The following is a 23,237-nucleotide window of genomic DNA, read 5'->3' as shown; positions in this document are numbered from 1 at the left end:
AAATTGAATTGAAAGAGGAAATCAGCAGTTGTGAATGTTGCTGCGGCTTAACAGAAGAAGAGAAAGAAACTCAACAACTTAAAGATGATGCCACTGTTATAAATTATATGTGATCTCATGAAATAAAGAAGGATTTGTCCAACAATTAAAAAAAAAAAAACGCATGTAAATTGGGATGGGAAGCTGAATTTACTGTAATAGTATCTGTCTGGACTATCACGGCCTACAGCATTTAACATTAAAGCACCTTCAACGCCAAAACGATACTCACCTCTTCATCATGCGTCCTGTGGTGTCCTCTCACCAATCAGACCCCATCAGCTCCATCCAGTCATACAGGAAACCACTTTGATTATGAAGACGTCTGCTGAAGATCCAGTCAGGTGTCCTCCTCATTAGAGTTGGGCTCATTTATGAAAGGGTGCTCTCTTGTGGCCACCGGGAGTAAAATAGCCTCTGACCCAGGGATGCGGTAGGGATTGACTGACAGGAAGTAATGTGCTCTCATAAAAGCAAGACGGGTGCTGCTGGACTTCTCTAATAGACTCAACATAGCTGCCCACGGACTGGTCATCTTAGGAAGGGCCGGCGAAGAAAGAGAATTTTCTATGTCATTGCATTGAAGTTATTAGATTTGCAGATAGATAGATAGATAGATAGATAGATAGATAGATAGATAGATAGATAGATAGATAGATAGATAGATAGATTAGCATGAAAGAAACTCACAATCCCCTTCTCTGAATCCGGATCAGTGCGGTGCGCTCTAGGGTCCGGGTTTTCTTTTTCTCCCCTCCCATCTATTTCCTCCTCGCTTGCCACTAGTTTACCTTCACTTGTTCAGCCTTAACTCTGAGAGCAGGAGGAGGAGGAGGATGGTATATGATTGGCCAGGCGGGGACTGGTAGTCCGGAGGCTGGCATTGTGCTCCGCGTTGATACCCCGTGTTCTTGTTTACACCTTGCGGACCGGGGCCGAGACAAGACACCCAGGGGCCCCCAGAACAGCCAGTCTGCAGTGAACGCGGCCATCTGACAGCATCTCCCCGTGGGAGCCTACTTCTTTTACATGGTCGCCAACCAAGTTACTCTTTTGCTCGGAATCGGACTCCCTCTCGTCTAAATTAACTTCTCCATCCAGAGCAGCAATGCGTCAAACTTTTTGGTGACTTTTTGTGGCACCTCTGCGCTCAGGGGTTCCAGTCAAGCAGGGTCCAGTTGCAGCTGGAAATGAAATCTACCAGGAATCGTAGCGGCAGATTGTTTATTCATACTCACAGGGTGTGATATCTAAGGACCTCTTCAAACTTTGATCACGGGCGGAAATTACACCCTTTCAATCATTCTCAGACATTCACAAGCCGCGTGGTGATGGATGTGTTTTGAGCGTCGCCGGCTTCGAAAGTGAACTATTTACTAAAACAACGACACCCAACATCAGTTACTGTACTCAATCTTGGCATTTCACTCTTTCCTGAGAAATCTTTCAAGGGGGTGGGGGGGGGGGGGGACTTTTGTTGGACAAGAGCCCTCTTCAGAAGCACCGCAGGTTACGCTGTGTGGGGAAAACCCCGGGACGTTTCGCAACGGCGTAGCCGGAAAAGATGCTCTCTGTTCGGATGCAGCGTGACCAAGGTATCGGTCCTCTGGTTCTTCTCCTCGTTGTCGGGGGATATGTCGTCTCTGGCACTGGTAAGTTAACATCAGTTTGTAATCATGTGAAATACTGTACACGGGTAACACGGCGCAACATTTACAAAACACACTTATGTGCGCACAGACACACAAAATAGCTTGTTTTTTGTTCATTTAAAACAAGTCGATAAATGAGAAAATATTTCGACTTTGGACTTTTAATTAAATGTGTCCAACCTCAAAGTTACCCTCACGCCCTAACTTTTGCTCCACGGGAATTTTAAAGTAGCCTACATGTCCTGGACTCTGGAGTAGACCCGTAACAGCGCAGGGTCTGGGATCGCCCACTGACAGCACTTTCTTTACCCTTTAGTAAAGTATTCAGCCCTCAGCTCAGAGCTCTCTTTTCTTCTTGGAGCGGAAAAATCAAACTCCCCCGGTGCGCAGGGAGTGATTAAGGTTTTGCTCCATGCCTCCTTGCCTTCCCCAAGAAGGAAAAAAGAAAAGCCTTTGTGAGGAGCGATGGAGCACTTGAAGTGCTTTAGCAGAAGAGACTCTTTTATTTATTTATTTGTTTATTTTCTCATTGCGAGATCTAAATGCAGTGGCACTTGTCTTGGTGCAAGTTGTGTCTGAAATACTGAACGCACCCAGTTGATTGTAAACCATTGTAGATTTTTTAATCATTATTTTATAAGATTAAGTATTTCAGTATAGAGAGAGCATGCCTTGATCAGTGAAGAGCAGACTTCTCTCAGTGGGATGCTCTGAGTTAATGCCCTCAGAGACTGCAGCAGCTCTCATGGAGATGAAATCACCTGGTACACAGGACAGGTCACTGCTGAGCAGAGGACACGGGACCTGGACCCCAAGGTGACACTCCCCGTATCCAGTGTGAGATGAATGATTTCACCCAGTGTGGCCCAGGGGTGTGCGAGCCTGTACTTTTCCTGCCCTCCCTCTGCCAGACAAGATTGAAATGCAAGGCAGAAATCTGAGGGTTTAGTGGATTGTGGATTAGGCTCAGTTTACAGTAGGAATAAAAGGACAGTGTAGACAACAATGAGTGCAGCATCTACACAAGCTTTTCTAAAAGGCCACTCCAAGGAATAAACCTGACTCTCTGCTGAGGAATTTCTTTTACTAAATGACAGCAGTAATCTTTTGGAGGACACACAGACTGTCTGTCCAGGTCTGTTGCCATTTCTTTGAATGGCAATAAGAACCCCTGGCAGGTCTTTGTGTGTGTGTGTTGTTCCTGAGCAGGCGGAGCAGAAAAGCAGCTTACGTTTATTAAAATTGTGGACCGTTATGAAATCCTTGCATGCAATGAGAAACGTTGATTCAAGCAGTTGAGGATTGCAGTGAGGTCCTGTTAGGGGAGCAGAGTGTAGGAGGAGGGGGACCAACAGGGGACAATAGCTCAGTGTGCCCCAGTAAAGTTTCTGTCTGTGAGAGAGGGAGGCAGAGATATATTTAGGGAATGCATGATGGGACAGACAGATTGCATTTATCTTCTCCCCCATTGTGTGTGTGTATATACCTTTTCTCTGCCGCCTCCCCTCAGATGTCTCCTGTCTCAGTCTCTGCCCGCATTGTGGATGTGCTGAGCTCACATTTCTGCTATGGTGCTCCTCTTTCTGTGTTGACATACACATTAATTACCCAGACTGCCAGGAACACTTGTCTGGAGTAACTACCCTGCTGTCCGCTGCCTCTCTCTGTGTGTGTGTGTCATTATTAATGACTTCATCAGAATTAGAAAACCGACATACGCGAAGTGTGTTCACATACTGATTGTGACACATCAGGATTAAATGAAGACAGTCAGGTTCCCAGTAAGCCCTGAGGGTGGAAGGGTCAAGAGATCATTGTCCAGACTAGAATATCAAGACAGGAGGAGAGCGAGGGTGAGCGTAGCGAAGGGGCAGTCGAGTGTTCAGAGTTAGGCAGCGTAGCATGTCAGACACTCCCATAGAGGCTGGGTGAATAGTGAAACTCTTCTAGGATGTGCTGTCTCATTTGTGTTACGTGTGGGAATCCTCTTGCTCCTGAATAACAGTGCAGTCGCTGCATGAAAGACTCTTTTTACATTAAATGTGAGCTAATAACTGAAAATATTTGTTGCCCTTCTCTAAACACTTCAGTCAGACGAATTTTCTGACTGCTAGATTGCAGATGCTTGAAAGGAGGGCTAACCTCAAACAAAAACCAAAGTAGATTTGGCCTCAAAGACGCTCAACAGATTGAGATGTCAGATTAGATTAAAGTGTCTCTGAAACATGTAGTCATAACAAAAGGCCTGCCAGGCTGTTGCATCTGCAGAGATTTGGACAGGTGGTTGGGCACCGTGATAAATAAACAGACCGACAGCTCTTTTAGGCCAGGCCACAGGCCAGACTAGTTCCTCAGGCAAGTCCTGCTGGCAGACCAGACCAGGCCACGTTCTGTCCCAGAGTAGTGCATTAGTTTTATGGTCGTGAGGCAGCAGGGGATGGGATTGCTGGCCAGTCACTGCCCTTTTCTGCTGTATTATTCATATGTGCAAAGTGGTCTTTGTTAATATTTAAAATGTGCTTATGATGCTCAAATTCTTGACATCAGAGACAGCAAAGGAGAAAGAAGTGGGAGGGGAACAGCTGCTCATCTCTCATTGGCGTAACTGACTGAGATGGCTGCAGGGGGGTAGTGAAGGATTTTAGGGCACCAATAGGCATTATAGACAAGATAAAAGACTGGCAGTTTGAGCAAGTGTGCCAATTGCAACCGGGAGCTGTTGCAAAGGGTGCGTGTGAACCGACAAGGAGAGAGGTTACGCAGGGTAACGCTTTCCATCTGAAAGTGTAGAGGAAAAAACAGAAAGGGGAGATGGAAGAGAAATGAATCCGTAAGAGACACATTGAGATAGATTGATCCCAGGGCGTGATTTTTAAATATCCTTTATGAGAAAATAGCGAAAGAAGATAACTCCATAGCAGTGGCATTCAAGCGTCATTAAACGTCTGGCACAGGCCAGAGAATGAGGCGGCATGTGCGTGGAGAAGAAGTCGGAAAAGAATGAGAGAACGGCGATTGATGTGCAGCAGAAGGGCCAGGTTTGCAAATCAGCAGAAGAAATGGTGGTTATGAGCGAAGGATATTGTTGAAGAGGAAGGCAGAGGGTGGAAAATAGAGACACACAAATCCACTTGGGGAATGTTTTTATTAAGGCTCTTATCGATGGAGAGAGCTCACAGTATTAAGAGTAGACATGTTTAATGCTTTGCCAATACTGTGCATGTTAGACTGGACCATAAATCTGCTGCAAACAGCAAGGGCTCTGTAGGAGGCAGAATAGCGAGGTAAATGGAAGAAGGCGCTGACTATAAAGAATGGAAAGAGGAATTAGCAGCAGAGGAAAGTTTCGAGCAGAGATTGGCAGACTTGAGATGAATATGGTTTTAAGCACAGGCCATTATTTTCTTCTGCAAAGACAACAAGTTCTCAAAGTATTTAGAATCTGGGATAATAATGATCTAATCAATGCTGCTGAGCTTGCCAACCAATTTAAACTGAGTGTTATTTAAAAAGTGTACAGCATTACCATCAAGTGAAGCTGTTTAAATATTTCATGTAATGCCTCCTTGGATTCTGGTTTAGAAAATGTCTTGTTTATCTCGCCCCAGGTGGTCTCTCCTACCTTTGTGCCTTCATATAAAACAGTAATAAAATGCAGGCATGTTTCAATTTAAAGTCATTGATTTTTTAAACTTAAAACAATTTTTACTGACCATGTTTATCCCAAGGTCAAAGTAGGTTTTTAAATCACTAAATGTCTTTAATTCTGTCAGCAACTTTTGAAGGCGATATTCTCTGAAGAAACGCAAAGATTTTGGTACAGGCCTTTTAGATAGCCACCAAGTGCAGTAAAAAAGTTGAGGCTGGAGTTAGAGAGGGGGATGCATAGGTTGATGGATGGATGGATGGATGGATGACCCGGGGGTGGAGGAAGGAGAGTTTCGTGGCAGATGGGAGATTGGAGCTGAGTTGCTGCTGGGCGGGCAGAACAGGGTACCCCCTGCCCCTCCATTCTGCCCTGTGGGGGGAAGATGGGTGGGGCAGACAGGGAAACAGGAAGAAAACCTCTGTGGGGTTCCATTGTGCTTTAGATGAATAGAAGACTCCACAGAGATTTTTCTGCCCCTTTGTGTCGGGTAAAGGGGGGACGAACACACACACACACACCCACAAACACACACATACACACACACCCACACACACTCAGAACTCATTCACAACTTCCACAGCAGCGAAACTTGCGTGAGTGTGTATTTGAATGGAATGCTTCTTCAGATGTGTATTACTGTTGCATAACCACTCACGCACAGATTAAGATCACACCTGCTTGTGATCTGAAAAGCAAAAAAAAAAAACTGAATCTCATTACGAGTGATATGCTGAGACATGCTCGAGGACATCTGACATCAAAAGTACAGCACCCACCCACACCCGCAAATGCAAAACGGAGCTACATCCTCGGATGAAGAGGTAGCATTTATTTTTATAATGGTGGAAGACCCGCTGGGTCACTTGGGAGGAGTGAGAGAGTGAGTGCAGGAATTTTCATTTAAGATCTCAGCAGCACTCTGGGCATCGTGACCAATAGGATCAGCATTCACCACGGGGGGTCTCACCAGATCCTGAACAACCCCCCTTACCCTAAGATAGAAACATACACACACATATATATATATACACACACACTTGGTAAAAGTGGTTGCGTTGAGGTCCATAGATCAGAGGCAGTGTCAGCACTTGATTGCCTGTGCTATGGTCCAGCGCTCTGCGTGCGTCCTCGTCTAAAAAAAAAGGAGGTTTTCAGACCATGTAGATTCCCCTCATCTTCTTAGCAGAGGCTTTTTGTCTTCAAAAGGCAATTGAGCCAAGTCCTCTCAGAGCTTAGACAACCGCCAATCTGCTAATGCTTGTGTTTGTGTCTGTTTGTATCAGAGTGTGTCGTGTGGGCATGGAGAAAAATTCAGCTTTAAGTGTGTTAAAATGTGCTGCATTAGGGAAGGCGGTGGCAGTTATTTTTATTCTGACTTCCTTTTAATGAATGTGGCAGACAAAGCTACATTCCCATACATTAATAAATTGCCATCACTTGTCCCTGTTTCCCCTTCCTCCTCCTTCAGTCTCTTGATAGTCTCATCAGGTGTATTTATAGCTTTATAGTCTCACATATACCAACCTCTGTCATCCATATCTCTTTCACTCCATCATTTTTTTTTTACCCCCAGCCAGCTCTATGGCAGAGTTTGGGAATTGCTCTTTAGAAGGCAGCGTGAAGAATCCCATTTCTCTAAATGTTACGCTTATTAGGGTCCCATCTGCCCTCGGGGTTCTTATGAATGTGGGGGGTTTGGGTTGCCGTGGGTAGGTAAAGGAGGGGAGTGAGAGGAGCTTTGTCATGCCTGTGTGTAAGTGGATGTGGGTGCCACCGGGGGCTTGTGCGAGGTGGGAAGGGGTTCTTAACACTGCAGAGCACACACCGAGCAGCTGGTGTGTCTAAAGTAGGGGAATGACACACAGACCTCCCCGGAGAGACGGCGTATTGAGCGTACGTGCACATATCTCCGGCTAAGAGAGGGAACGGAAATGATCCTGCCTCCTTCTGTCTTAATGGCACGCAGCTAGGCAACAGCAGGACTTTCAAACAACTTACCATTTTTTTCCTTTCTTGGGTTTTAAATTGAGGCGTATGATGCTTAATGACTGTATTTGTTATTTGTGATTGTTTGTCGTTGGTGGTGTGGTGGGTGGGGTTGTGTGATTGGATGCTTGTCAGCAGTGTGGTGTTGTGTTATTTAATGTTGTGACTGTGGTGAATTTAAAGCACCATGTTTGTTTCTCAAGCTCATTGCCCCTTTCAGTAATGGAGCAGTGATTGGCCACTTAATCAGAGATCAACACGGGCACATCCAGGCCTTTCATTTCCTTATCTCTCCTCTTTACGTGTTTTCCTTTCCTTTTCTGTCTGTTCCTCTTTTCTCCCCTCCTCTCTGTTTGAGCTTTACAGATTGGGCTAAAGGAAAAGGTCTGCTATGCAATATCAAGCTTCATCCCGGCAACATATGCTGACACACACAAGCATGCACAGTAGGGGCAATAATCCCTGTTTTTGCTAAGGCACTCTTGGATCATAACCATAGCAAAGGGAAGAGTGAAAGAATGAGATCTGGCCTCATCCTCTCTTTAATTCCTCCACCCGTCTTCATCACCACGACTTAATTCTTACTTCTCCAGAGGCTTTGACTGGGAGCATTCAAACACACAGTAAAGATTCCGTTCTCGCCTTGGATGCAGGTCTTAATCAAGGGCTGACAGGCTCCTCTTGGCTTGGGTTTGTGTGTTTGCCGTGTGTCCGTGCATGCATAGGCCTAGGCTGATGGAAAGCCAGTCGTATTACTTAGGTAATTCTCCTTTTTCTGCATGGGTCACAGTGGGGTCACACTCCCAGTCTCAATCAGCACACAGCTCGCGCACACACACATCTCTCTCGCTCTGCCAGGCGCTCTGATTGCATGGGAGGAAACCTGGTTTATCCTCCTGGTTCATTCACCAAGCCAGGTGTACGCAAAGTGTGCTACCACATGCCACCAGGCACTGGTCTCTGAGGAGTCAGGAATCATTTTAAATGAGCACCATGTGTTAAGTAGCTGATCGAGGTTAGGTCTAATATGGCAGATGTACCTGCATGTAATTAAGGTTAGATTTAAGTATGTGAGCTCACACAAGCATCAAGTGTGTCAGCGGGTGAATGTGTTTCAAGCCTCTTACCTGCTGCTGACCAGATGGGCTCAACAGCCGACCTCACGCTCACCTCTTCCTGCCACTCTACTTAGATTAGCTGGTGAGCTGAGCTAAGGCACAGGGGCATTATAATAGACCCATCAGCCCACCACCTTCCTCCCCATGCAATGCCCAATCCTGCACACATACACAGTGTGTGTGTGTGTGTTAGCAGGTAGCTGGTTGGGCAGCGCCCATGGCCTGCTGTTATAGGGATTATGAAAGCAGATGGACAGCCATGCTGACTGGTGAGGGTTCATTAACTCTGGGTGTCTCTGCTCGGAATCTGCTGTTGCTCAGCTTCACTTGCCACCAAATCCTCTCAGCAACAAGATTTTTGTGTTTTTGTGTGTGTGTGTGTGTGTGTGTGTGTGTGTGTGTGTAGCAGGCAGGTAGAGATAACACTTCACACAAGCAAAATAAAGCCATAAAGATGTTTATCGATCAAGGGATATATGTGAGCTTGAAGTTTCTGCTTGATTAGTTTATGTTGATTGTTTCTGCGCTCTCTCTGCGCGCGTCATCATGTAAAACTGCTCCCAGGATTACTTAATTTGTATTGCAGCATTCCTTGTCTCGTTTTGTGTCAAAGGAAGGTTTTAATAAATCAGTTATACAATACAATAACTCATGGGGGTGGCAGTAGCTCAGTCCGTAGGGAGTTGGGTTGGGAACTGGAGGGTCCCGGTTCAAGTCCACATATGGACCAAAGTGTGGTGGTGGACTGGTAGCTGGAGAGGTGCCAGTTCACCTCCTGGGTGCCCTTGAGCAAGACACCAAACCCCCCAACTGCTTGAGGTGCTTGTCCATGGGGAGCCCCCTCACTCCATTAGTGCATGCAAAGGTATTAAGCATGTGTGTGTAATTCAGGCCTTTGTGTTATGTGTGTAATAACAACAGAGTTTAAATTGTAATTTCCCCTTGTGGGATTAATAAAGTACACATTATTATTATTATTATTATTATTATTGAAAAGGCAGCAGGAGAAGCATGTTTCATGTGATCACACTGGTGCCGGCTGAGGAGTTATGATTTAGCATGATGCAATATTTTCAGCAGAGGACCATTTCCATGGCATTTCACTGCTCTGCCGGGGGAGATGAATAGGTTAGAAATAGGAATGGGTTATTAAACACTGAGCGCTGTCTCTCTCTGTCTGTAGCTTCAACCTTCACACTGCAGCCAGCTACTGCACTCCTCTTACACGGCTTGGTAGAAGAAACATAGATCACACAGGGACATATAGACATACCTGTGGAGAACCAGACAGAAAGACAGACGGACTGGCAGATTCCTGGGCAGATGGGTTGTTTGGAACCCCTCAGAGGCCTCGGCGCCATCAGACAGACAGACAGACAGACAGAGCAGCCTAGTTAGTCACCTAGTGTCATGCAGCTTTTAGCAACTCTACTTCTCAATGATTAGAGTACTGTAATTGAACTACGCAGAGAACGTGCAAATACAAAATAAGTTCACCAAACACTACACAAGACCAATGCTGCAGACTGAGGAAAATATAATTTATTTCTCTCCACATACTGAAATCAGTCAACATGTCAACGTGGAGAATCAACAACAAAACATGTCCCAGTTCTCATCATCAGTAGTTTGCATAACACTGTTAGCTCAGCAAACAAGAGACAGGATCTGGCCAGAGAATTTCATCAACATCACAGGAGATATCCTCATTGGCAAGACAACGTGGGAAGAACCGTCTTGAATATCAAATTCATCCGTGCACAGCTGCGGCATCAACTTCACGTCACAGGCATCCTCCATGGCCTGAATGAGGGGTAACTGAGCGTGGGCCCGGAGATCGTAAACCCTCCAATGCCATGCACATAAAAATCTTTGATTGGGTTTAGAAATGGAGAGTATGGTGATTGGTATAGTAATGTAAACTGTTGATGGTGTTGAAACCAATTCTGGACAACAGCAGAGCAGTTGAATGACACATTGTGGTGTGACAATGTTGTGCAATTGGTCAAAAAAGGCGAGAATATGAGGTATGTTTTAAGGGTCCACATTGGCATGGCGGAGGAGGAAACCTTCCTGTGTAATGGCAGCAGAAAGGGTGATGTTACCCCCACATTGTCCTGGGACATTGATGATAGCCCAGTGGCCAATGATATTTCTGCCTCTCCTTCTTGCTTTTGTAAGGCTGAACCCTGCCTCATCTATGTATATGTATTCATCCAGGATTTCCTCAGCATCCGTCCATAAAACTCTCTAAAATAAAGTAAAAGAAAAGATTGGGTAGTTCAGGAGGGATCTTGTCAATGAACATGTAAAAAGGTCAGGTCTACATCACAGTGCTAAAGTGAACAACACCTCCACATACCCATGCCACAGCTGTTTGACCCTCTCTGAATTCCGCTCAAAAGGCACTCGATAAATTTGTACAATTTGAACGTCTTTTCAGGATGCGTGTCGGTGTTGACAGAGAGACCTGATGGACATTATTAAAAATTGCCTGGTTACCGATAATGTTGGCTTGGATTTCTCTCAGCCTTATAGCATTATTGGCCAAAACCATGTTTATGATCTCTCTCTCTTGTTCTTGCGTGAATACAGGCCCTCTTCCTCCTTGTCATTCTTAACCCTCAATCCTATGTAGAAATAGTACATGTAACCTACTGTAAAATGTCACGGGAAGGGGTATCAAAAGTGCTGATATGGTGCATTCAATAAGCAGCTGATTACTGTGACTGTAGACAAATTTTCAGTTTCCTTGTCGAAATGTCCTTATGAGATATGCCACTGAACTCTTAGTTTAGCTTACCTCAGCGTCGATCCGTGGTTCACAACATGGTCCATTAGTGTTGCGCGAATTCCATTTGATAAATTTGTTCCTCTTCTTCTTTTAGCACATTCTCCAGCTTCAGTTCTTACAATCCCTCTTCCTCTACCTCCACCTCAGCCTCTGTTTCTGGCTCGGGCTCTGCCTCTTCCTCCTTCTCCTCCTCTGTGGATTCCCCCTCTCATTTTCATCCTTCAATTTTGGTTAAAGGCTGGTGAACTTACCTGCTGCATTTTATATAGTGCTTAAACCTGATTGGTGTGTCTACAATTAAGTGTGTGTGTACAAAATCACTGTGTGAGGCTGACATTGTGCTTATAGTGATGCACACCGGGGCCAATGTTTTGCTCCTTGAGTGTTAGGTTTTGATAATTGTGGGAAAGGTTTAATTTTAGTGTGTAAGCAATTGATTTTTTTTTCATTATTATTTTCATTATCAATTCATCTCTTGATAAATATTATTATTATTATAATTATTGTAGACTATTAAACTAACCAGAGGGGCATAGGGAGATATTGCCCGCTAGATTAAAAAATACAAATATAGTAATGGAAAAGTATTTTACAGTGGAACAACCACAGATTGTTGCTCCTCTCCTGCTCTAAAGCTCTTTGTGATTAAGTAAGGGAGTCTTTTTTGTTAGATTTAGTCTAGGAGACTATGAATGACAGAATGAAATAGAACATTTACGAGTTCAGGGGAACGTCCACCCACGCCTCTGTCAGCACTAGAGAGTGTGTGTGTGTGTGTTTGTTTGTGTGTGTGCAGAAATGGGTTTTTGCTCACAGCTTTCCTCTTTATGCTATGAGTTTGTGAGTGACAGTTATACAGTGGTGTAGTGTGTAAATCTCCTCTCTCAAGTTCTTAGCAGTGGGCCTTACATTAGCACAACAATTTACACATCTGTCCTGAGGCTAAGAACAGGCAACTCTGAGAATAATGAAAGCCTAACCCTGTGTGTGTGTGTGTGTGTGTGTGTGTGTGTGTGTGTGTCAGGAGAGACTCTGTAAACAAGAGACAGAGGAGGTTTATTAAAACCCCATCGCCACTCACCATCCTTTTGTCCTTCTATTCTCTGTGTTCCTCACCTCTTCTCTCCCTCTTTCAGCCACAGGAGCGATTACATGCCTCTGTCTCTCTTGTCTTTCATCTCTCTCTGTGAAGAGGAGAGGAATGAAGGTCCTCTGTGGCATGTAATTACACAGAGAGATCCTGGATGAGGGCGTCTGTCTCCACAAACAAGAAAAGCAACCCCCTCTCCCCTAAACACTTCTAGATAGAGCAAGATCTGAAAAGAGACATTTAACTACCTTTGATCCACTGCAGGGCCCTTGTCTTTACCTGCCACTTATGGAGGCCTAATAAGTACTATCACAAGTCTATTTATTTCATTAGAAGCATTGACACTAACATATGCGTGGCTCGGCTACAGCACTGGGGGAATGAAATACACAGCTCCTCCATTCATTTTAAGCAGGGAGTCATAATTGTGACACATTTACAGGCCGGTGTTCCAATCTTACCCATGAGTCATATCGCTGAATGATTATGGAAGGGCGGAATTTTATGGGCTTACATTGGTGTTGGCTCAACCTCTAATTGGCCCAAAGCACATTTGCATTCTGGGAAGGTAATAATGGGGCTCTTTGGAGGCACTTTAAACGAGAAAGTCATTGCACTCCGACTTAATTCTGCTCATAGAAGTGCTGATGCCTCCAGATGGCTTTTTTACTGAGTGTGATATGGCCATTTTTTGTGCAAGATCAAGATACACGTACCCAATACTTTGGGAATAGCTAGCGCTAGCAATGACACTGGTCTCCCGTTAACCATTTTCGCATTATGTTTTTATTTCTTCTTATTTCTCACTCGTAACAGAAGAGAGGTGCAAATAAAGCTGGCTTATGGGACATGCTTGCAGAAATACCAAATAGATGTTATCACTGACTGGGTGTTTGTTGTTGTGCACAAATTGGAGATTTTTCTTTTTCTCTCGTCTTTTAGCACCTCTTCTCTATTTGTATCTCTTTTTTCTCGTCCTTTAGCACCTCTTCTCTGTTTGTATCTCTAATGTTTGAGTGTTGCGTCAAGGTAAGCAAAAAGAGCCTCTACATTGTGGTTTGGGTCACTGAGGTCAAGCAGCTCTCTGTTTGAGAGATGGCATTGGACTGAATGTGTTTAACGTGTCTTTTTACTTGTGTAAATCCGCCCCCATTCAAAGAGACTTAACTGTTTCTCTGAACTCACTGGGAGATGAAGTGAGCGTTCTGGTGCAGCTCAAACAGACTTGGTGTGAGACAATAGACCGAGGTCTTCTATTGCACTTAGCTGGAGCTGCTGAATAGACCCGGAGTGGTGCGGCCATGCAGCTGCTGGACAATAGCCAGCTCAGCAGAAAAGCAGCCGATGACCTCAAGGTCTGCTCCGGCCCGGCCCACTCTGATCCCTGAACCCTCGCCATACAGAGTCAGCATCGGGAAAACCACCGCAGAGACCCTACAGTAATTTTATCAAATTAACCAAAAGCAAAGATTGGGGCATGTTTGTACAGTTTAGTTTCTACTGGCTGGCTTAAAATAAAAAGTGGTAATACATTTATTCGTGTTAATTTTGAGAGTCAGATGAGAAGATCACTCTCATATCTGTATGCTAAATTTGAAGCAAGAGCCAGCAGGCGCTTAGCTTAGTACAAACACTGGAAGCAAAAGAAAGACAGCTAACCTGGCAGTGTGCAAAGCAAAAAGACTCAACCTACCAACACCTCTTAACACGTTACATCCCGTTTATTTAATCCATTCACAAAAAGAATTCAGTTGTGGTTTTATGGGGCATTACATGCTAGAACTTTCTTGGCCGTACATTGTGACTTCCCGGAGTCTTGTCATCACTATTAGGTTGTTAGGCACAAAGTAATCCTTTGATTTTGACTACACAGACGTCTGCACTCTCTTCTAGTGTGACACTGCCATATGAGTTGAGATCTTGCCTTGTACTTCTAGCCAAACCGAACTCAGTGATTACTCTTATTTATTTTTGCATTGTGATTGTGCTGTGCAATCAGAAAAATGTGACTGCCCTGCCCTTTTTTCCCCCACATCTTTATTTTTTCAAGGAGACTGGTGGAAAGCACAATGTTTAAAGTATGCATTTGCACCCAAAATGGATAGTGGGTTTAACAGGTGTTTGTTGTGATATGTTTTAATAAATCTGGATCCCATTTGGTAATGAATGTGCTCAGTATGGCTGTGTGACTGAAAATGTCCAGGAATCCATCACATGGGAATCTCTCTTTGTTTGAGCAGGCAATAGGAATCATTTTATTCTTCTTCAATAATAGCAACTCTCTGATCCCCAGACATACTGTCATTTCCCAGAATAAACACCATCATCACGCTTACACTCAAAATCAAACATAACTGTACACAAATCCCACCATCAGGAATAAAAACAACCACACAGGCGCAGCAGCTCTCCTCCCTGTATTTGATCACAAGCGGCATCCCCTCCTCCTCCATTTGTGTTTATTCTGGGGATTATTCTGACCTAATCTCTTTAGACCATAATTCAGATTAAATTGTGTGTTATTATTATTGCTATGTCCCTTCCCTACTGTCCTGCTGGGATTTCCAGACTGCCGTAGTGGTCCTGTGTTTGGAAAATTGATTAAAACTGCTGACCACTGCCCTAGATAGCACAGGATCTAAAAAGTGGATGAAAAAAGAGGAAAGCAAACATAAATGATACAGTGCTACATATTTTAAAAACATGTACCCTCTAATAGAACTGTGGGAGTACATGCTCAGCACGGTGGTAGCAAATGTAGAAATCCCCCTTTCACACATTTATCCTGCATTGATTGTACATTACAACAGCAAGGAAATTGTTATTCATAAATGTTAAACAGCAAACTGAAAAGATTTGGCTCGGCCAACCAGTTAGTTTGCCTTTAACTTCCAACAGTCATAAAGAGAGAAGTAGAAAATCTGTATTTGTGCTGTTAAAACTGGGGCTCCATTTGTATTTGAGCTGCCATATTGTCCTGAAAATTGCTCAATAATTTGATATTGAAATGTCGTAATTAGTCTGCATTTTCAAGATCGGTTTGAACACCATATGCTATTCGCCCCTGTCTTTAAGCATGAAAAGCTGAAATAAAGAACCCTTGAATTAATTATAGTATACGCTAAAAAATGAAAGTCAGTGTAGAAAATTAAAAAATACATTCCCTGTCAGTCATTAGGTTTGTAGCAAAGAGGGTCTAGTTTTCAGTTGTTTACTCTCCTTTTTTTCGATTATATTGCTAAGATGTAAGAGTAAAATAGGTTTTCATTTATCAATAACATGTTGTCTTAATTGAGCAAAAAAAGTCTCTACATACTCCTCTCTATGTTCTTTCTTTCATGATTTATTTTCAAATCTAATTAGTAAAAAATACATTATAAGTAAAAAGTTAAATACATTTTTGCAGCTACAGTCATCTTTCACAGACACAAAACATATACCCGGTCCCTCAGTCGCTACATGACCCATACTACGTTGTTCCAGTGCTCCTCTTTGCTTGCTTGTGTTTCCCAATTAAGATGAATTATAGAATTACATTGGGGAACAAAGACAAGGAGCGCTTATAGTGACGTTACCCCGAGGCACCCCGAGTTGGAGAGAGAAACAGTGCTGTGGATATTTTGGTCTCTGTGCCTCACACCCATCAAATTCCTAATGGACCACACAAATTGTAACTTTAGCCGAACGTGCGAGAGTCAGAGCATGTGCGTTAGAAGAAGGGAAGAGGAAGTGAAGCTTGGGTTTATTGCTCATATGTGGAGATGGAAGGAGATGAAGGAAGGGAGACAGGGGAGGCGCGGGGGCTGTGTTTGTGCTAGCTGTTTGGGACTTGAGAACAGACCGGGCTGCAGTATACATTTCATTACTCGGTTTTCCTCCAGAGGCCCAGGTGTGTGTCGCAGCTCCTTCTGTGAGCAGCAGAGCGACAGATGATTAGATGAGCTGCACCTCAGTAAATGGATGCTATTGATCTCCACACCTTGTTCTAAGGACCACCTCAGAACATGATGAGTCTAAGGACAAGATGGCATTATGAATCTCACACTGTCCAAAATTGCCTCTTCTGCTCAACTAACTTTCTATCTTTTTCATCTTAAGTGGTAGCTTCACCTTGCCCCGGTCCACTTTGCTTCCCTGTGTCGTTCTGTTCCTCTTTCCTTCTTTTTTTTTATTTTCTCCTCCTATCGCTTTTAGCGTCTCCACAGCCATTAAAATGATTGAAGGTTGTGTAATGTATATTAATGTGCTTGCACTTTTAGAGTAGTTTTGCTGTGCATGCTACAATATTTCATGGGGAGAAAACACAGTAGCTCGCCTCTGTGTCGGGTAATTAAATTGAGATTGTGATCTGTTGTTTTTCTACACGCAAATGCAGACTAGTGATGCTCTCTCTGGATTGGATTGGGACAACCCATGAGAAGCCTCAGGTGGAGGTTAGTTGTCCCAGAAAGGTGAGGCCATGGCAAAGGCTGCAAGACCTTTCATAGGCATGTGTTTTATCAGCATAACGTGAGGTCTTAGTGCAGAGAGGTCAACGTTAACAGAGGGTTGTGACCTCTGAGATACTGGTTTGCAATGGATAATGTGCATTGTTCTATGTTGCTGTTATGAGGGCATGAGTGTGAACTCAACAGAAACATGAATACTGAATGTTATTAACTAGCTTCAGTCAGTTGTAGGGTTGGGAAAGCTGTGGTGTCTGACATAAATTAAGTGTATTATTCACATCAACCATTTGCAGTCTGCTTTTTGGTCTGGTGTTAACTATTCAAACAACCCCAGTCTTATTGTTGTGCATATGTTGTAGTTCATAATAACCAAATAGAGTTTATCGCACATGGTTTCTGTAATCTGGTTGGCCACCCAAACACCACTTACCTATATGTTTTCCAGCACTACACTCACACACTCTAAAAGCTGGTTCTTTGTTGTTGTGGGAAATGGAAGTTGTGAAGTCAGTCATGCTGAATAGATTGTAAATTGTGGGGGAGATATAAACACCTTTATGTTTGCAGCCTGCCATTGTGCTTCACAAATGACCCAAGTGACCGCAGCCATATGGGGATAATGCCGTTCTATTCTTAAGATTTCCAGCACAGTGTGGCTATTGAAGACCTGCACTGCTGTTGCTCGATGGGGCATCATTATTAGGAACGCTGGACAGAAAAATATCTCTGGGAAGATATTAGAAAGTTGAGGTTTCTAACTATTACAACACCTGCATCCTTTTTCTATTCTAATCTGTTTAAAGCTGTGACAATCAATGTTTTTGTTTCAACTATGGACTAAATTACTAATTACTAGAATCACTGTTCGTTACGAGCCATTTACAAACACAAATTACACAAGCAAAAATATGCAGGGCACATTCATAAAATGGTGAGCTAACACTTCTGCTGTGGATGTATTTTAACAATATTTTCAGTCAATGCCGATGTTGCTTCATTTATGTTAAATGCGTAACTATGCAACTGCAACAATTATGTCGTATCAACTTAAAAGGTGATAATGTATCAGTCCCCTGGTACTGTAAGACTCTTTGGATAAACTGTCCACCTCAAATCATAAATAACACATGAATGTGGAGCTGAAGAAAGCTTTCCGTTTGCCAGCAGTTTATGTGCTACCTGTGTTTCATTTTATTGTAGCTACCATGTTTCTTTGATGGCACATCTTTGGGTGGTATCAAAGCTTTGAGCTCAGATTTCTCAAAGCATTTTGTTTTTTACTTTCACCCGATACTGTCTTTCCAGGTCTTTTCTTGTGAGTTCATTTATCCAGTCACCAAGCAAAGCTCTTTCTCTGACTTTCCATCCTTGATAATCAATACTGGTCCTATAAATCCAGGTCATCTTGGCTGCTGTGGCTTCTCTGTCTCCTGTTCTCTTTCCTGCTCTGTCTTTATCAATCTCTGTCTTTCTGACTCCCTCTTCTCCTCTCTCGCTTGTATTCTCACTCTATCTTTGTCTTCTTCCTGTCTATTCCTGTCTCTTTTTTTCTTTCTGTCCTCACATTCTGTCTTTTTCTTCCCGCACTCCTCCTCCTGAAAAATTACTTTGCCCATCTGGACAGAGCCCTGCACGGCCGTTACACTATTAGTCCTCATGTGCACTGATTAAAAATAGATCAGAGTACCGAGTCAGAATTAGTCAAGACCTTTCTTCCTCTCCAGCCTCCTCTTGTCTTGTCTTCGCTCCTCATACACTGATGTCTATTGGCTAATGTTAGAAACGGATATGAGATTGAAAGTGAAGTGAAGTTAGCAACAAAATGGCCCAGTCGCCTGTGTGTGTCTGTGTGCGTGCATGCGTCCGTGTGCAGCAGTGAGTGTTTGTCAGTGAGTTTGTGTACTGCCTGCGGAGCTCTTCGTTGGATGCTGTCTCATGTCGAACGGTGTGCTTGAGAGGCTTGTCGAGGTAAGGCTCCTGTCAGCGGCTGGCCAGAGGGAGTGTACTGATGAAAGGCCTCTTCATCATCCTAATGGGATACACAAACCTCTTAACCAGTACTGCTGCCATGGCTTCAGCTGGGTGAAGCCAAGAGAGACAGAGAGAGAGAGAGGAAGAGAGGGCACTGAGTGACTAGCTGGGCCACACACGCCAAGGACCACACTGAAGACATACACAAGTGCACAGGTTAAAAAAATGTATACTGTAAACAAAACACTGCTGTTGGGAAAGAAGGAGTCGTGACTCCAGACTGGCTGGGGTTTATGAGAGGTTCAGTGTGCCAGGGCCATGAGGATCTGGACCGAGAGATAATGCCCTGCTGTCCACCAAAACCACCGCAATGTGCCCCCTCTCTCTACTGGCATAGATCCAGAGTAGGGATCAGAACAATGACAGTTATACTTTTTATCATTCTGACCATTTCATTTGGAGATACATTTCATTTTAACATGTAAGAAAAACCAAATAGGAGCACAAGAAACAGCAAACTAAAAATTATGCCATACAAAGGCGTTTTTAGTTTTCAGGTTAGTTTAGTTTCAGAAACTTTTTTTTAAAAGACCCTTTTTACATCTACACACATTCATGCCCACTCAGCATGAATTGTCATAATTTTAGTAATCCCCTAACGTTTCATTAAGGGCCAGTATTAGATTACATTTTCAATTTGTTCAAAACTCTATTAGCAAATACCTGTGAAACTAATGACTTTCCCTGATGTCCTTTGTTGTTATTGGTAAGTGGGTTAGTTAGGCGCTAATTAGCAAATGCTTAACTAAGATAATGAACATGGTAAACATACAGTAGAACCTGCTAAACATCAGCATGTTCACATTGTCACTATGCGCACGTTAGCATGCTAATGTTTAGCTGTGAAATGCCTTAGTACAGGTTCACATTGTCACTAGCGTGGCTGTAGTCTCTCAAAGAATTCATTTCAAAATACTACTATTGGTTCCCAAAGCACTGAATGGTTACATTTCTGATCTGCTGCTACATTATGGACCATTCAGACCTCTCAGGGCATCCGAGACAGGTCTGCTATCTGTCCCCAGTTTCAGAACTAAACATGGAGAAGCAGCATTCAGTTTTCATACACCAAATATCTGGAACAAACTCCCAGAAAACTGCAGGTCCGCTGCAACTCTAATTTCTTTAAAGTTTTTCTTTTTGATGCTGCCTTTTTTAAGTTTCAAATTTAGTTCATATCTTACACTGCACTGTAACTTTTATTCTTGTATTTCATACGTTTCATATTGTATTTGGGCTGTTTTTATACTTGTTACTTTCGTTTGCTGACTTTTCGGGGGTTTCGCTGACATCTGAGGAGTTCCACTTGAGTGTGGTTTGAATGATCACAAGACTTTGCTTGCCAATGCAATTTGACCCAGGCCAGAGGAGGACACGCGGTCAGGGTGCCGATCAAAGCACCAGCCCGCTGCAGGGGGTGACAGGGGGAGGAGAGTGGGAGAGCAGGAGAAGAAGCCTGAGAGAGATCGGCAAAGAGTCTCTCATCATTATTGTCACAGTGTTGCACACTCCGGCCACTCAGTGTCACCATCAGTCTGTGTTGGCCCTGGGCGTCTGGCGGGTGACACTCCGACTCTCTTTCCATCCATCCATCTCTCCCTGTTTCAGCTTTATACACACATACACAAGCATGCTTTCTCTCTCATTCGCAGCCCCCTATTTTATTTGTCTATGCTGAGGGGATTTTAGTCATGCTCTCTTCATCACTTCTCGCTATCACCGCCATTCCTGCCAATCCGGTCATGCTGGTCCCGGCGGCCCGAGGCTCTGGGATGTCCTCTTTTCCGTTCCAGCCTAGTCACCATCCTGTCCCCGGGTCAAGGACACTTTCCCGAAGCTACGGCGAAGAACTGCGAAAAACCTTTGACATCAGACAGAAATCAAAGCCTCATGAGTGATTGATGCGCAAGTGCTGACTCATCTCGCAGGAGAAATAAACCAACATTTTGACCTAAAACCTAACAAGATTTACATGGAGATGCAGTTTGCTGATAACTTTGCAGCGGGGCTACCAGTCCCTTTTGTGCGATGTCGAGTTATCAGTTATTATCTGTCAGCAGCTGAGATTGCCAAATATGGGAAAGTTGGCCTGGCCTGAAGTGATAGTCTGAGAGATGCTTGTACTTTTGTTATTACTTTTATGTTTTAGTGCTGCACTGCACTGAGATTACCTGGCAGTCAAACAGTGTGGAGTGTTTTCCCCTTCCTATCTTGAACTGCACATTTTCACTTCCTCTGAGTTTAGTTTTTTTCCCTCTTGTTTGCTATTGGATTGGAAAAACACAAAGTACCTCTAACTATTAGAAAATTGCAGAATAGGCTAACAAACATGCAGGGTTGGTCCAGATTTGGTTCACATGAGGTCTGGATGGAAATCTATTTATTCTCCCCTATCTCCTTTGGCCTGATTTGAGCAAGTGTGTCCGAGTTGAGGCAGGGTGGAAAATGTATTTTGAGAGAATGATGAAGCGAGGTACAAGGAGGGTAAGGGGGAAAAGATCAAAAGGATAAAACAAACCATTAGCTTCTGCACAGGACTACTTTTGCTTACAAGACCCAGACACTCTGCAGGGTGAGGAGATTGAATATCGCCTCTATCTTCTACCTCTCCATTTGTCCTCCTCTGCTATCGCCACATCACCTCTCCTCATCTATCTCCTCCAACATGGATTTTCTGCCTATTAGTGCCCTAATCTTTTCTGTTCCTTGTCGACCTCTCTGTCTCCCCTCGCATCTGTCTACTATTTCTAGCTCTATCTTTCTCGGTTATTTTTTATTTTAATACAACCTGTTTTTAAAGAGTCCCTGTAAGCAATGTTATCCGAACCTTTTTTATTAATTTGACCAACCATTTGATATCATTGTCAATATTAAATCTTTGTCAATCCTCAAGTAGGTTTTACAAATGCTTTTGCTTGCAGCCTCTTTTTGAAATCATAAAGTGCTTTTTTTGTTGACAAAGCTCACAAACCATATCTCTCTTACACACACCCACACACACACACACACACACACACACAAACACACACACACACACACACGCTAGCCTTCAGCATGTTGCCTGTTGTGTACTGCATATCTAGGGATTTCTCTGATGCAAGGGGACGCAATGAAGGAACAGAGTGACGCCAACCCTGCTGTGTTCGTGTGGGCTCTGATCATGCGTCAGTGCATACATGTGTATGTGTTGTTGTTTTTTCATCTCGCTTTGTTTATCCATGTGTTGTGACCTCTGTCACAGTGACTTGGTAACTAGTTATTTGTGAGTAGGGGCTTTCTGCATTGGTGTGTCACACGCTGTACACATTTATGACAGGGAGGTCTGCTTTGGTCTTCGCATATACCGCCTAACCCTCTGTTTCTGAGTGTGAGTTGTGTGAGAAGTCATGCTCGTGGCCCGTCGATCCGCTGTCAATCCAGCTCATCTCCTCATCTGTTCATTAGCATGACAGAGGAGCACTCCTGCCAAAGCAGTTAGTCACAAGAATCAGCCCCTGTCACAACACATTACAGCAGCAGGCATCTCTAATAGCACTGGCAGTCGTGGCAACCATAGCCAATGCCCCTAGTACGCACACACACTCGGCCCAATCAAGAGTTGCACTTGATCTGCACCCAGGGACTGTTTCTGTCTATCTCTCCATCTCTTTCTCCCTTGCTCCTACCCACCTCCATATCTTGCCTCCCTTCTTCCTTCCCATCTAGCCTTGCTACCCATTAACAGCACAGCTTACAGCCTTAAAATTCTGAGAGCTTCAGCGGACAAACTATAAATGATTTCATGTGTGCTTCAACCCCCCCAAAAATAGCAGGGACTCAGACTTTTGGTTGGTGCAACAATGGATGGTGTTTGAGTTAAGGACATGTAATTTGACTGTCTGTGTGTTTCCAGTCTCACCGCAACTCCTGAATGGGGTGGACTTACTGGTTTTGTTAAGGTTGGTGTGTGAGGTCATATGCGCAACCCCACCCTATGTGTGTGTGTGTGTGTGTGTGTGTGTGTGTGTGTGTGTGTGTGTGTTTGTGACACAGATACTTGGTGAACAGGGATTTACCTGTGAGGCAGGAACTGTCAAGTCTTGTCTCAAGGAGTGGCCATCCGGCTTGAATGGCATTTGACAACAACCCCCCCTACCTAAACACATTTACACACACAAACAGAAATACGCCTGTGATAGTAGTAGCAGTAGTAGTAGTCATGAACTGACCAAAAGGACTTTTGATGTGAAGTACGCCCTATGCCGAATCCTGCCTCCTTTTTTTAGGAATTCAAAAAAACGACGCATGATACAATTTAATGTCTCTTAATAAGGCAGTATGTACTGTGTGCATTATGCCACCACGTCTCCTATTTGTCCTCTGAGGGGACTCTAAGTGTGAGTCTGTGTGTGTGCGTGTGTGAGTAGCAATCAGTTCAAGGAGCAATGAGA

The 23,237-nt window shown here is 43.8% G+C and overlaps 1 protein-coding gene across 3 annotated transcripts in view; it reads left to right on the top strand.

Moving 5' to 3' along the window:
* Positions 1–739: 739 nt before the first annotated feature.
* The window catches only part of unc5b (unc-5 netrin receptor B), a 47,715-nt gene continuing 25,217 nt past the window's right edge, over positions 740–23,237 (top strand). For all 3 annotated transcript variants that reach the window (XM_034897467.1, XM_034897466.1, XM_034897465.1), the window contains exon 1: positions 740–1,691. In XM_034897467.1, the coding sequence (XP_034753358.1) occupies positions 1,604–1,691 (88 nt within the window). In that variant the 5' untranslated portion in view covers positions 740–1,603. The remainder of the gene's footprint in view (positions 1,692–23,237) is intronic.

Source organism: Etheostoma cragini, chromosome 17 (assembly GCF_013103735.1).
Source record: "Etheostoma cragini isolate CJK2018 chromosome 17, CSU_Ecrag_1.0, whole genome shotgun sequence".
NCBI lineage: Eukaryota > Metazoa > Chordata > Actinopteri > Perciformes > Percidae > Etheostoma > Etheostoma cragini.
Note: the sequence above shows the minus strand (reverse complement) of the source record. Positions and strands in the feature narration are given on the sequence as shown.